This window comes from Pogona vitticeps, chromosome 4, assembly GCF_051106095.1.
Source record: "Pogona vitticeps strain Pit_001003342236 chromosome 4, PviZW2.1, whole genome shotgun sequence".
Lineage (NCBI taxonomy): Eukaryota > Metazoa > Chordata > Lepidosauria > Squamata > Agamidae > Pogona > Pogona vitticeps.
Genome location: NC_135786.1, coordinates 25,799,850 through 25,814,222, shown reverse-complemented (window position 1 = coordinate 25,814,222; position 14,373 = coordinate 25,799,850). Strand labels below are relative to the sequence as shown.

At 40.4% G+C, this 14,373-nt stretch overlaps 1 protein-coding gene across 1 annotated transcript in view; it reads left to right on the top strand.

Moving 5' to 3' along the window:
- The window catches only part of MATN4 (matrilin 4), a 51,110-nt gene extending 41,826 nt beyond the window's left edge, over positions 1–9,284 (top strand). Inside the window, exons 9-11 of the mRNA XM_020789276.3 lie at positions 5,664–5,816; positions 6,192–6,296; positions 8,337–9,284. Of these exons, the coding sequence (XP_020644935.3) occupies positions 5,664–5,816; positions 6,192–6,296; positions 8,337–8,395 (317 nt within the window). The 3' untranslated portion in view covers positions 8,396–9,284. The remainder of the gene's footprint in view (positions 1–5,663; positions 5,817–6,191; positions 6,297–8,336) is intronic.
- Positions 9,285–14,373: the final 5,089 nt, after the last annotated feature.

The following is a 14,373-nucleotide window of genomic DNA, read 5'->3' as shown; positions in this document are numbered from 1 at the left end:
TTCCTAAATAATCCTTGGAGTTGTAGGTTTGGTAAGAGTGCTGAGCAGTTCTAGTTTCTTCCTCCAAGAGAACTGAGCATGACTGTTTAAACCAGTGTGACATTTGTAGAGTAGATAAGTCCCATGCCACTCTGTAAGCACACTGTCTGGGATGGCAGTGTCTCTGCCTTTAATGGCCTGAGTATAATGTGGCCAGAAAAAACTCCCCCACTCTTGGCAGGCAAACCCAAAGTTAGCTGGAGCATTCCAGCCAATTGATCTGCCTCTGTGTTTCTGGGCAGTGTCAGGAATTTGTGGCTAATTAGTGAATTCTCTGGTTTCCTCTTGTTATTGCCAAAGAGGAAAATGCACAGGAGTCTCAGATTACTGTGTCTTGAAAAGGCAAAGCTGTTATACCCTTTTCTACCCAGTTAGCAACCTCCAAGTGATGGGAAGAAATGAGGATACTCTGATCTTTATGATCTGAAGACAGGGTTTTGCAGTTAAACCCAGACAAAGGAAGACGGGGAGGAGCAAATGAGTTCACCCTTTGCCAGTGTTATGTCTGGAAGCTGCTGCTTACTTCTCATTGAATCGATGTCTCTTTTTCTATGGTTCAGCCACCCAGATCCAGACTTCCTTATGCTTGCTCTTTCCCATGATAAGTATAACAGGGCAGATCAAAGTGGACACACAATACTTCATTAAGCCAGATATTACTTAATCCTGTACTCTCCATTCTACAGCTTGCTCTGGCATAATATTCAAGTTAATTGTATGGATTTGAGGGTAATCTCCTACAACCCTGAAAGCTTAGCTGACTGTAATTTATAATGTGTTCCTTTCTGACTCCATTCCATCTACTTCCTCCTTAATGTTCTTTTTTAAAACTCTGATTTAAAATTCTTATATAAATTTATATATTTAAATACCTGCTTTAGTTTTAAAAATCCAAAATAGATCTTTATAATGAACAACAAAGGCCTGCATTTCCTTGAAAACTAAGAGCAGGATCTTGTTTGGGTAAACCACTCACACAATAGTTGATGGCTTGCACAAGAAGGCATTCTTCAAATTTGCACAAGGAGATATCCAGTATGTACTTATGCCAGTATAGGCCCTGTTTCTGCAACATCAAGCTTGAGGCCACATGGAAATAAATAGGCATGGCACTACAGTACTCTCCACCTGCTATGAACAGGATTCCAACCATCCAAACTTGTTATAGCATGAGGCTTTGTGAGTGATACTATGGCTGCTCCTTTGGCACTTATAATTGCATTTGTCTGAGTTGAAGCATTTCTAGACCTAATATCTCTTTCTGTTTTGCTCATGCATGTGTGCACACACAAAAACATATCCCTTCCTGAAGCATTTTTTCCAGTACATTTTGGTACAAATGTTTGTGTAAAGAACTTTATCTCCGAATTCATAGAACTGTGAAATCCAAAAGATCCACATATGATTTTTGATGGTGTAGATCATGTCAATTTGTATAGGAAACTGAAAATATACACTCTCTCAAACATCCTTACTAAAGTTTTCTCCTTTGAATTGCATCAGGACAAAAGGTCCTTTGTTATTGCATAGCTCAACTGGGTGACAAATTTTCTCCTCTTCTCATAATACTAAACTCGGGGCTTAAAATATTACTATTAAAAATATGTTGTTTTTCTTAATATTTTGTAGCATCCTGTTGTTTATTTATTTTTATTTTATTTTATTAGATTTCTATCCCGCCCATCTAGACCAAAGGTCTACTCTGTTGTAAATTATGATTGTCACTGTTTCACTCACAAAAATAATTCGTTGTATTGTTCATTAGTGACATACTAGGCTATTGTTCACACATCAGAGAAAATGCTGATAATACACTCAGGTTCCCCCTAGTGCGTTTTTAAAAATTATTATTACTTGGTAACAACAGAACAAAAATGTACACATACAGTATATATCAGCATGGTGTAATTGCATATCAAAAGGATGTGAAGGCTCTGATTCAACAAAAGAAAATCCATCTCAGTAGGAACATTCTACCAGTTCTTACCTTGCATTTTCAAAATTCTTTTATTAATGGATCTAGTCAACAATCCTCAGAACTGAAACGTCCAAATCAGAAACAACCAATAGAAAAGGTAAAATGCAGCAATAAAAATCGTTATGATAAAGACACGATTATTTTAGCTGGATAAATTTTCAGCTTGAGTCTTCATTGCTTTTCATAAAATTTGATTGCACAATGTGTGATAGCTGTGTATGTCAGACAAAAAGAAAGAGATACAGTATAACATTTTGGTGTCTTTGAAGGAGAGCCAGAGTAGTGTAGTGCAGTGGTCCCCAACCTTGGGCCTCCAGATGTTCTTGAACTACAACTCCCAGAAGCCTTCACCACCACCTCTGCTGGCCAGGATTTCTGGGAGTTGAAGTCCAAGAACATCTGGAGGCCCAAGGTTGAGGACCACTGGTGTAGTGGATACTGTTGGTCTGGGATGCAGGAAACCTCGGTTCAAATCCCTGCTCGGTTATGGAAGTTCATGTGGGTGGGTGTGCATATTCCCACTTTTCCCCTTGGACTACGTGCCCCTCCTCTGTCTTAATTGCTAGCTCAAGGAGGAATGTGTAGCCAAATACATAAGGAACTGCCAGGTGTTGTTGTTACATGCCACCAAGCCACCTTCAATGTATGGTGACTCTATGAATGAGTGACATCCAAAATGTTGTGTCCTCAGCAGTCCTGCTCATCTCTTGTAAACTCAATCCTTTGGGTTTCTTTATGGAGTCAATTCATCTCATACTAGTTCTTCCTCTTTCCCTGCTGCTTTCAACTTGGGTGCCTCCTTAGATTAATCAGGGTGCCCATCTGGAACCAGATATTGCATAGAAGTTATTTTTTGGTGCAAGGCAGAAAAGGCATCTCTTATCTATCTTCAGCAGTTAACAATAAAAAAACCAAAGAACAAATAATTAGATGCCTTTTCATCATAACCTCAATTTTACTGTAAGAAAGGAATGCCCATTTTCTCTAACAAATACCAGCAAATGGATAATAACACAGTCGATATAAATTACCTCTCTGTTTAGCAAAAATATTTTTGCAGTTGACTTTCAGTCAGTAGCAAATTGTGTGCACTTACCCCAGGTACAGTGGTGGGATTCAAATAAATTAACAACAGGTTCTATGTCATAATGATTGATAAATAAATAAATAAATAAATAAATAAATAAATAAATAAATAAATAAATAAATAAATAAATAAATAAATAAATAAATAAATAAATAAATGCCCAGGACAGTGGGATCCGATGAGGGTTTCTTCCACAGTGGTCTCCCAGTGGTATGCCCAAACAGTGTATCTGTTTGGGCATACCGCTGCTGTTACTCTCACCATGGGCATATGCCAAACACACACACACAAACAAACACACACCACACATTGGGTGCTTATGACCAAGTTTGACAGAGAACTGACACATCTCTCCTTCCCTTTACCTCCTATTTCGCCCTATAGCTCACCAGCAAAAATTGCTTCCCTCCCCTTTCCTGCTCCTGAAATGACTGATAGCCCTGCTTGTTGTTACCTCGAGGCCACCTTTGCGCACCTGTTGTGGAGCTATTCTCCCCCACCCCCGCTTCCTTCTGGCTTGGAAGGTATGGTCTCTTTTCTGACACGACCAGATAGGCAGGATATAAATAAAATAAAATAAAATAAAATAAAATAAAATAAAATAAAATAAAATAAAATAAAATAAAATAAAATAAAATAAAATAAAACAACAGCAGCAGCAGCAGCAGCAGCAGCAGCAGCAGCAGCAACAACAACAACAACAACAACAACAACAACAACAACAACAACAACTATTATTATTATTATTATTATTATTATTATTATTATTATTATTATTATTATTATTATTATTATTATTATTATTATTATTATTATTATTATTATTATTATTATTATTATTATTATTCAATCTATCGCCACTCCACCTCAACCCCACCACCTCAATCGGTCCTTCAATTACTGACACCTCTGAGGTCTCCTCCTCCTCCATCTTTCCCCTCCATCCCGCACCCACCGCTTCTCCTCGCCAGTCGCTTTGAGGGGTGTTGGTGTTGGTGGAGGCGCTGGTGGTGATTATGGCTTCCCTCAGAGCCCTGGCAGGCTCCACCTCCCCCACTCACCTAGGTGGCCACTTCCGAGAGAAGAGTTTCTATTCCCCTTATCTATTGATATGTTTATGTGTTTTCCTTTCTTGGACCTGGATATAGGGCCTTCAAGAATATTAAATCTTAGTAGTGTTAAAATACTGATAGCTGTCTTCCTCCTTCTAACAGAGTGGGCTATTTGTGTGCCATTTGTCTCCCGAAATGGTCAGTTTTGGGGCAGGAGGAAAAGTTCTTTGTTATTCTAAATGAGGCTTGGAGGTTTGATCTCTTTGTGGTGTAAGTGACTTTTCTATTGCATACCTTGCTTGTGTGGATCAGTGAGACCATCACCGGTTCATGCATTGGATAGTCTCTGAGATTTAAAAAAAAAACCTGTTTCTAGGCAGAGCAACAGTCTTATGTGGTACCTTTAACTTGAAAAAAATCATAGTAAAACGAGGACAGTTGGGTGTTTGACTGAAGCGGTCTCACTCCAAAACTTTTTCCCTCTGTGTCCTGCCCTCATGCCTTGTCAATCACCCCCCCTCAAGGAGTCATCCTCCCCCCCTTTCCCCCAGTGATGCCTCTGCTCTTTCCAGGGCTTTATCTCTCTCACCCCCACCCCACCTCAGACTGCTCAGTGTGGCACGGGAAGGGAGGCAGCTAATTGTGCCCTCTTCCCCCCCCGCTCGTCGCTGGTCACCTGGCCCCTCCTCCTTCATTCATCTCAGGCCAGCAAACGGTTCTAAGAACCAATAGTACATTTAGGAATCGGTTCTATAGAATAGGTGCGAACCTGCTGAATCCCACCTCTGCCCAGGTAGAGGGCAGCATTCTAGTGCCACTTCATGTGTTTACGGTTTTGTTGCCTTCTTACATGTAGAGAGCAGCAGGTCTAAAGAAATTAGACCCACCTTCCATGTATTCTATCAAATGAAGTTCGGATGTCAAGTTCCTGATGCTGGAAAAGTAACTGAACACATTAATAGTGCTGCTCATCACTTTTTTATTTTTTGCTACTTGCTATTCTAAGGATTAATGCTAGCTTGATCCTACTTTACTTTTTAAAATAAAGTACTGAAAAGCAAAACAGAAATGACCTTCCTATGACTTCTGGTTTGAGCAGGAGAGAGTGACATGGTCCACAACAGATTGCAGGCATGCAAAACTGGCCTCCAACTATCTCTGACATTTAACTGGGTCATGGCCACCCTGCCACACCATCTAATAGACTATGACCCAACACACTATTTTACAAAGCTGGAGGTAGACATCCAGCCACTTCCATTTTCTTTCTCTGTGTGTATGTTTTGTCATTTTGGACTCTGTTGAGAGCTCCAAACGTCCCTGGGACATTAAATTTGGACTCTGGACTAGATGAAGTTGCCCAGGGCAGGTATAATTAATGTGCCTAATACCTTCATCTTAGGTGGTACAGTCAAGGTCTTTTTCTGTTGTGCAGGAGCACCTTCCATAGTACTGTACTATTTATATAATATAGAAGGTTAAACTTCAATCTGTTATGCTGCTGCAGGAATAGTCATGTTTGCTGTGGGCGTTGGGAAAGCTGTTGAGGAAGAATTGAGAGAAATTGCTTCTGAGCCAGTGGATCAACATTTCTCGTATTCGGCAGATTTCAACACCATGACTCATATCGTTGACAATCTCAAACTCAATATCTGTCCTGGTAAGTGATGATGTCATCTGAGATGGAGTGGGAAGAACCTTTTTAAAAATCTGAACAAAGAGGCATTTAAAAGATATCCAGAGTCTGAGAAACGTACTGTTTTAAACTACAAATCCCAAAGTTTTTTTTTGTAACATCTACTGTATGGCTAGCAAAGAATTATTTTTATGACTTCTTTCAGGTCATAAGTGAAGCCCCTGGACATTTTTAAACCACCCAGATAAAAAGTTAATTTTATTTTTTTAAAATCTGTCAATTTACTAACTTGCCCATGCATTGTGTAGAGGTCAGTGTGGAATCAGGAGCCTCTGGTGGTACTGAGTATTGCCAGAAACTACTTGATGATGTTTCTAATGCATTTTTATCATATTTCAGAGGAAGGCAAAGGGGAAACTGAGTTCCGTAACCCATGTGAATGTGAGGCCCTTGTGCAATTCCAGACGAACACTCTTGCAATCCTGGAAGATCTCACTGATAAAAATATCCTTTTGGTGCCATCTTCACAAACCAAGTTATGCAGCAGGTTGAATTTGATGGAGATGCTGCTATTATTCCTGTTTTGGGAGGATTTGGAACTTGCATTATGTGTAGGGTGTTGGAGGATATATTCTCACAAAGAACATTCGGTGGCTTGATGCCAAATGGGGAGACGTGCTCAGGGTTGTGCCTTAACAAAACTGTAAAGCTTACAGTGCTCATCTAGGTGTTACTTCCTAGAAAAATCATTGCCATGAAGAATTTGAGGTGAAGGGATGTTTATAGGCCACAGCTTGTAAAAGTTATTTATTTGGACTGCAGCTGATTAAATCCCGCACCTAGCATGACTCATGGCCATCCTGGCTGAAGGATTTTGGGAGTTATAGTCCAGAAAAGCAACTCTTCAAAATCTGGGCAGCTGGATCAGGAACAAATTTCCATGGATGACCATACAGGGAATTTCCACTCATTTTAATACTGCCAGGCTACAACAGACGGTTGAACTAGATATTAAGAAGGACATTTATTGCAGTCATTTCTCTTGTGAGGCAGCTAGCTTGCAAATCACATCAAAATGATAAAACCTATGAAAGGGTGAGGCCACGAGACAGAGTGAGGGCATTAACTCAAACAACAACAGTTGGATGCTATGAGAGATACACCAATGGCACCCTCCCTGACAATTGCCATCTATTGCAGGACTGAGATATATATTCCCGTCAATCTGTATTAGTTACTCTGAGCTGTCAGAGGTGAAGGATTTTTGTCGCACCTCCAGTGCTGGTTGGGTTATGCATTTGAAATGTGTGCATGCTCATGGAGGACAATCTTATCCTCCACCTTAGGCAGCAGCATATTTTTCACCAGCCCTGATCAAAATCCCTATAAACAGGAGTAACAAATGAAAACACATAAGGATCTTTCCCACCAAATCACTGATCTCCCTGTGGAGGGTAGGGAGGCTCCAGATGAAACAGGAACCGGTGCTTTGTGTTATTCATGTGTTTCTCCCTCTCATAGAGCAGTTGATCCCATGGTGGTCGTGAGGGGAGGCAGAGAGATCTTTACCTGGCTGTCTGCTTCCCAAACATTTTTCTCCAGTTTACTAATATATAACATCTGTATTTTGTTCCATGATTTCCTTGCAGCCAAGGCAGAATTAGTTGGTGGAGAATAGAAGAGAGTTGAGAAGCTCATGCTGTTCAAAACAGGATAGCTGTTGGTTTCCAGAAGGCCATCTGAAGCTACTCCACTACAGAGACAGCGTCAAAAATGGTAGTCATGTGTGAGGAACTCATGACTGGCCCAATGCGAGAGGGAGCCGTACTGTAGATAGTGCCTAGGCTAGGAAGGGAACATTAGATGAAGAAGCCATAATGTTGTCCTTGTGGGTGAGGGGGAAAATACTACTGAATTGCCTTCCGGGCTTAATCTGAAAGAGCACTGCATGAAAAGGTCCAGTCTCTCCAAAGGATAGACAACTCTGGCTAGTCTAGGGAGTCATTTTTTCCCCCTTAGCCAAGGACTTGTTCACACAAACTGAAAATACAGAAAAATTAAAATTTGAAATTAGTTTTGAAAAATAGGTCTTTTGACTGTAAAAATTATATGGGAAGGCCCTGCAGCTTGTTTTTAAAGGGGAACTGAAAACTTTGCTAGAAAAAGAGGAGGAGGGTGGAGGACCCTGAGAAAGAGTTTTGGAGTCCATGTGGGAGGTGTGGTTGTCCATCTAGTCCTCCTGTTCCACCTTTTGTGCCTGGAATGGTTTTGTGGAGAGAGACAATGCTTGTTCTTTGTCTCAGATAAATCATCTTAGGCCAACTGTGATTTATATCTTGCTGGAAAGGCCCTCAGTTTAAAAGAGAAAACAATCCTTGCTTACAGTCTTAAAGTCTACAAAGACATGATGTGAAAGGAAAAGGAGATGAGGAGGGAAAAGAAAAATAAGAAATTTCAGGCACCAGTTCTTAATCTAAGGAGGTTCTCTTTCTCTTCAGTTATTGTGTGCTCCATTTCCTGTCTTGTTTTCCTTAATAAAACTACTCGCTCAGATGACTGCCAGACTTGACCAGTTGGAAAATCGTATTGCCAATAAAAAGTGATCACCATGAACAGCTGCTATACATTTGGGGCACAGAAACATCCTGCAACTCATCATTGGCATCCCTAAACCTGTTGTGAATTGTTGTCTGTTCTTGTCTTACAGGATCTTGAGGGGAAATAGAATTGGTCCCTTCTTCCCTAGGAGTGTGTGTGTGTGTGTGTATGTGTGTGTTTTAAGTTAATTAAAAGAGCCCTAAAGTTAGAATGAAAGGTTTTTGTTGCTTTTTCTGCAATGAATGGTCGGGCTGAACTGTGACAAAAGTGGCTCAGCTCCACCTGGTGGGCACTTTGGAGAATGAAAATAAGATAGGAGACATTAAATAAAAATAAATAAATATTATCTTCAAAGAGCTGCTGGGATTAGTCAGCAATTCATGGATTCTTTCTTGAGGCACCCAGGAAGCAGAAAGCTCCATTCTTTGGTAAATTGTATTTTTAAGCCAGGCTATGGGAAGGAGAGGCAGGATGGGCATTCAACATGCTCAGACAGAAGCCGGTGTTAACGTCTTTCTTCTTACCCTTCTCTGTGAACGGCAGCACCTGATTTTTTCAGTATAAAGTTTTCTACTATGGTTGCAGACAAATGCCACCTTTTAGAAAAGGAAATATAATTTCAAAGAATAAATAACTAGATTTTTTTTCCCAGAAATTGACATTTGGGACGAGAACACTCTCTCGACAGCCCCAGCTTGTTTTGACAGTATTGATGGAAAACCGATCATTAGCCCTCCCCCTTTAAAAACAAACAGTACTTTGTAATTTTTATATATGTATGTGTATATATCTTTTTTTCTGAAAAAAAGTGTGATAGTTGTACTTTTGAACAAACATCTTTTTTATTATATGTAAATTTTTATCCTGTCTAATAAACTTGCTGAAGATTTCTTACCTGCCTATGTCTTCTTTCCTCTAGGAATCTTGAAAAAGAATATCTCAGCTGGCATTTGTAGACTAAAAATCTAGTCCCACCCCACAGCTCTACTGCTTAATGGCTACAGAGCAGGATCTAGCACAGACCTGTTAGGATCAGCACAAGGGGGCATGTGTTCTGAAGCTACTTAAAGGCAACACTACCAGACACAAATGCTTATGCTGAACAGGCCGGTCCTACCATTTGGCAGAGTGAGGCGGCTGCTTCTGGATGCAGATTGTAGAGTAGCTGAATGGGGACTGTAGCGGAACCCCCACATCATGCCTGTCCGTCATTGGAATCTCAAGGGGAAGAGCCAATGAGAAGACACGAGGGGCGGAACCAGGGTCATGTAATGAAATGTTAGGAAAACAGTATTGTGTGTACAGAACAGCCTGGCCTGCATTCCTTTAGCTGTCTTCACATTCTTGTGAAAAATGTCATCTTGTGATGACCTTGTCCTTGCTCCAACGCTGAAGCACAATGCTTTGGTAGGTTGCATTGGGAGCACCATCTTTTCTTTCAGCCTAGGCAAGCAAATGCCTTGAGCCAGCCCTGCTGCTGAAATAGCAACACTATTAAGGTATGCTGCTCCTGCACTCTGAAGAGCCGCCCAAATGGCCTGGAAGATGCATAAGGCTTGATCTACATACACAGGAGAATGAGGCTGAGGTGGCAGCACTTGTCAAATACCTGAAAAGCAGTAATAGAAGAACATAGTCTTGGCTATCTCAGAGGACATCTAATGGGCTTATGTTACAAGAGGCAGATTCCTGCTGAAGATATTTCCTAATGGCAAAAGCAATGCAACAGTGGAACCAGTTACTCAGAGGAATAAGTGGGCTTTCCTTCCTGGTGATCTTCAATCAGAATTTTGCGTCCATAAGGACTAGAGTTGCAGTTGTTGACAGACCAAGAAGTTTAGCTCAGGTCCAAGGAGCTGGCTTTCCCACTCATGCACATAGCAAATATGTCAGGGATGGCTTGAGACAGCCATGTCCCCACCCTGAATTAAATGAAAAGATAAACTGATACCAGTAATCAGGACAGTCATGGAAACAAATAGCGTGAGAAGTTTCAAAATCTGTTTTGCTCTGCTTCATATTAGTAATCATTAAAGAAGCGGGAAAAGACCATTGCAGATAGCGTGAGGAAAGACTTCATGAGAGTGCCCAATTAGCTTCTTTTTTAAAAGTGTGCATTTGTATTTCATCCATCCAGGAAATAATATCTTTCTTGTTCTTTAAAACGAATTACTGCACTTATGTGACTTAACATAGCCACTGAATAAAGTGAGATTTATTTTCAATTCAATGGGAGCGATATCAAGCTGTAAGAGGCAAACTGACATCCAAACAGTTACCTGGGCCCCTTTCCACCCCCACTTTCCAGATAGGAACACAAAAGCGGTTCAGTCCTAAGAGTTTAAACATCTTCCATAAAAGAACAATGTATAATTTACACAGAAGTGTATTTTCCTGAACTCAGTGGGATGTGCTTCTAAGGAACGTTTTGCCTCACTCATGTCATATAAGGAAAAATGTACATGTCTGAAAAAAAATCCTTTAAAATGTACATAAAGGTATATTTTGCAGATGTTGTAAGTCTGCATACCCTTCCCTGCTTGTTCCTTAGCATAACATCTCAGAGAGCAGTGAGGGGCCAGGTTCATAAATTTTTCCTGAAATTTCCTCTCTTGAGGAATTACAAGAAATAAACTTGTTTTCCTTCCCCACCCCTTATTTCTGTACACTGAGGGACTGGACAATTGAAGTATTTGACTATTCTGATGAATGAGAGCTTGTGAAAGGAGGCACACGCCCCTAGTAGAAAATCTGAGGCATAAACTATTCACCCATGCCCAGAACAATCCTTGTTTTCACAGGTGAAATACTGAATGGAACATTAAATCCCTATGGTTTCCCAATGGGATGGATGGTGTTGGTTGATGATACCACACACATTGCCTCCACTCCACTCCAGGGAAGAAGGGAAGGAACCTAGTGAATCAGAGCTGTATGGATTGATTGTTGGTAGCTCTGAATCAAGTAATTCATAGATCACACAAAGTGGAAATAAATTACATTTTGGGCTAAGAGAGAAAAAGAAAACAGAAAGAAAAGTAAAACCTAAAGCAGTTTGTGTGAATAAACACAGGTGAACATTTGCTTATTTTACAACAATCGGCTCTTTGTTGCTTGGTCCATTCTGAATCCCCTTCCAGTGGTTCTAGAGCCATAAACACATTAGTGAGGAATTTTGTGCAGTGATGGCTGAAAGAGAGGGGCAAGTATATGAGAAGTCACAGGACTGGAACTACTTGAATGCAAAAGCATAGGCTCTGAAAGGGGAAGCAATAAAGAAAAAAGAAATAATGCCACTGACGATGTGCAAAGTGACTCCTGCTTCCTTCAGCTTCCCTCCATAGATCTCTTGATTAAAAGTATGTTGTTCAACAGGATAACAGATCCATTAAGAGATAGGTGGATTTGTCTGATCTGCCATCTATGATCATTCTCCGTGTATTCAATTAGTCTCTTTCTCATCTGGGTTTTGGCAATCTGTTACTGTTTTTACATCCATTTCCTAAAATTCACATCCATTTATGTATACTATTTATTCTAATATATGCAGTTGTGCACAAATCTCTCTCATATATATACATATTTAGACCGTTAAAAGTTTTCAGGAAAGATTAGGTTGTCTGTCCAGCATCTTAGAGCAAAGGTGGGTAACTGCAGCCTCCCAGAAGGTTTTGGGCTTTCAAATACATCAATTTCTTACCATGGCTGAGTTTTGAACAACAACAGCAACAAAAACAGTGGAGGGCCACACTTGTTCATCTGTCTCTTACTGAATCCTACCTAGCAGCAACTTGGCAATGTGCCTTCTCTATGGTTGTACCCATATTCTGGATTTGACAATTATCTTTCCTCTTTTGATGCATCTAGAGCCGACAATCTTATGCTTTTGACCTTTCTTTGAAACTTCTGAAAGCATTTTAATTATATTAGTTCTTCCCAACCATTAACTGACTACATTGTGTGAAGTTCTGTCTTACATAACATTGCAATATTCTTGCATATCTGTAATTTGATCTCTGAAGCCTGAGGGTGGTGGCATAGTGGGAACATATGTTTACCCATGTGGTCCAAAGAGAGGATTTCACCTCTCTTATCTGCCCATCAGGCTGCTCATTAGCCAAGCCAGCCAGCCATGCCAATCAGCCTGATTAGACAGGCCATGGGGAATTTTCCAGTACCTAGAATGAGTCATATTATGAGATCCTGAGATCCATGCAGAAAGAGATGGTGGAGTCCCACTTCTCTCCATTCCAACCCCTTACAGGGAGTCAGATGACCTACGGACATAAATATATGTACAATACAATAAATACATAAACATTCCTACAGGCCTTTTGTGGATCTTGAATGCTGATTTTAGGCCTGTAGCCTGAAGAGGGCTCTGTCCAAATAATGTTGTGGTCCCTTAGTTACTCAAGAGAAGTGAGCCTCATCTGGTGAGAGATTCCAAGTCCTCAATGAACACTGAAAATGGCCTACAGTTCCTTGTGGGACATGCTAACAAGTGTGAGTCCCTTTGAGTGGCATCCTGGGGAATATTCTAAGGATTATGGTGCCAATGAAGAAAAGAATACAGAATACTAGAATAACATCTGAATAATGATGATTTGTGCATGATTATTCAGTTGTTAAGTTCCAAGTACGCATGCAGGGTTGCCATAAACTCTAGTTTTCTAAAGTTTAAGGGCAAGTGGTCCATGCAGCTGGTTATACTCCCTTAAGCAGGCCACACCTTTTACCTGGGAAACACACATAACAGAAAGTTAAGATTTTAATCTCAGGTAAGGAGAGTAAGAAACTCTGCTGTGGTTCTGAAAAATGCCTGTGAACAAGGTTTCGGCTGCCCTGTTTCTGTCAAAGAATAGAAACATCTGTTTGTAAGAGCAATGCTTTCCTTAGGCCATGAAACTGGCATCTAGGTCAGATTAAGAAACAGAATGGCTGGGACATGCAATGCTGCAAAGCTGTATCTAACTGTTTCAAAATGAAGGCTTCTTGGAGGCTTAAACTTGGCAGTCCTACAAGAGAGCTCAACTAAGGCACCTTTAATTAACAAATATAGTCATTGCATTTGATTATAAAAATAATTGTGCCCTATCAAGTCAATTCTGATGTATGGTAACTCTTTGCAGGGTTTTCTAGATAGAAAGTATTCAGATGTGGTTGTTGTGGGTTTTTCGGGCTCTTTGGCCGTGTTCTGAAGGTGCTGTCCTCTGAAGATGCCAGCCACAGAGACGGGCGAAACGTTAGGAAGAACAACCTTCAGAACACGGCCAAAGAGCCCGAAAAACCCACAACAACCATTAGATCCTAGCCGTGAAAGCCTTTGCGAATACATATTCAGATGTGGTTCATCATTCCCTTTTTTGGGGGCATCTTGGGGTTATGCAGCTGGCCCAAGGCCACACAAGCTGACTCTTTAGGATGCACATTGGGGAAGTAAACTCCTAACCTCTATGTAGCTCTGCGGCTCGATACCTATGTCACTAAGCTGCATTTTATTTGATACATACTAACAATGTATGAGATAATAGCAACCACAAACATGTTATTTTAAAAAAAGTTTTTGCAAAAGCTTCTCATTCTGCATGTACTGGTCTCTTGCTCCATCTCTTTTTTGAATCTGTAAATCAAGTGGACTGTGTTTTGACTTTTTTTGTCATATTATCGACTAGCCACAGAGTAGCATAAAAATACTGGTCTATTTTGAAAGATACAGTTAATTCCCAAGAGAAGCCTCTGATTTCTTTTAAAAGAACACAAAATATTGGAGATATTTTAGTCAAAAGTAAGTTTGGGACAACAGAGGGGCCTTAATACTGAGCAGTAGTAAAACCCCACAGGGCCACCATCCTTGTGGACCATTTCTTGACAATATACATGTATAATGACTGGGTTTGTGGATCACTACACTGGTAAGAGGTTTAACTTGATAAAATGTACCACCTGTAACACCAGCTGTGTGATATATGTCACCAGATCT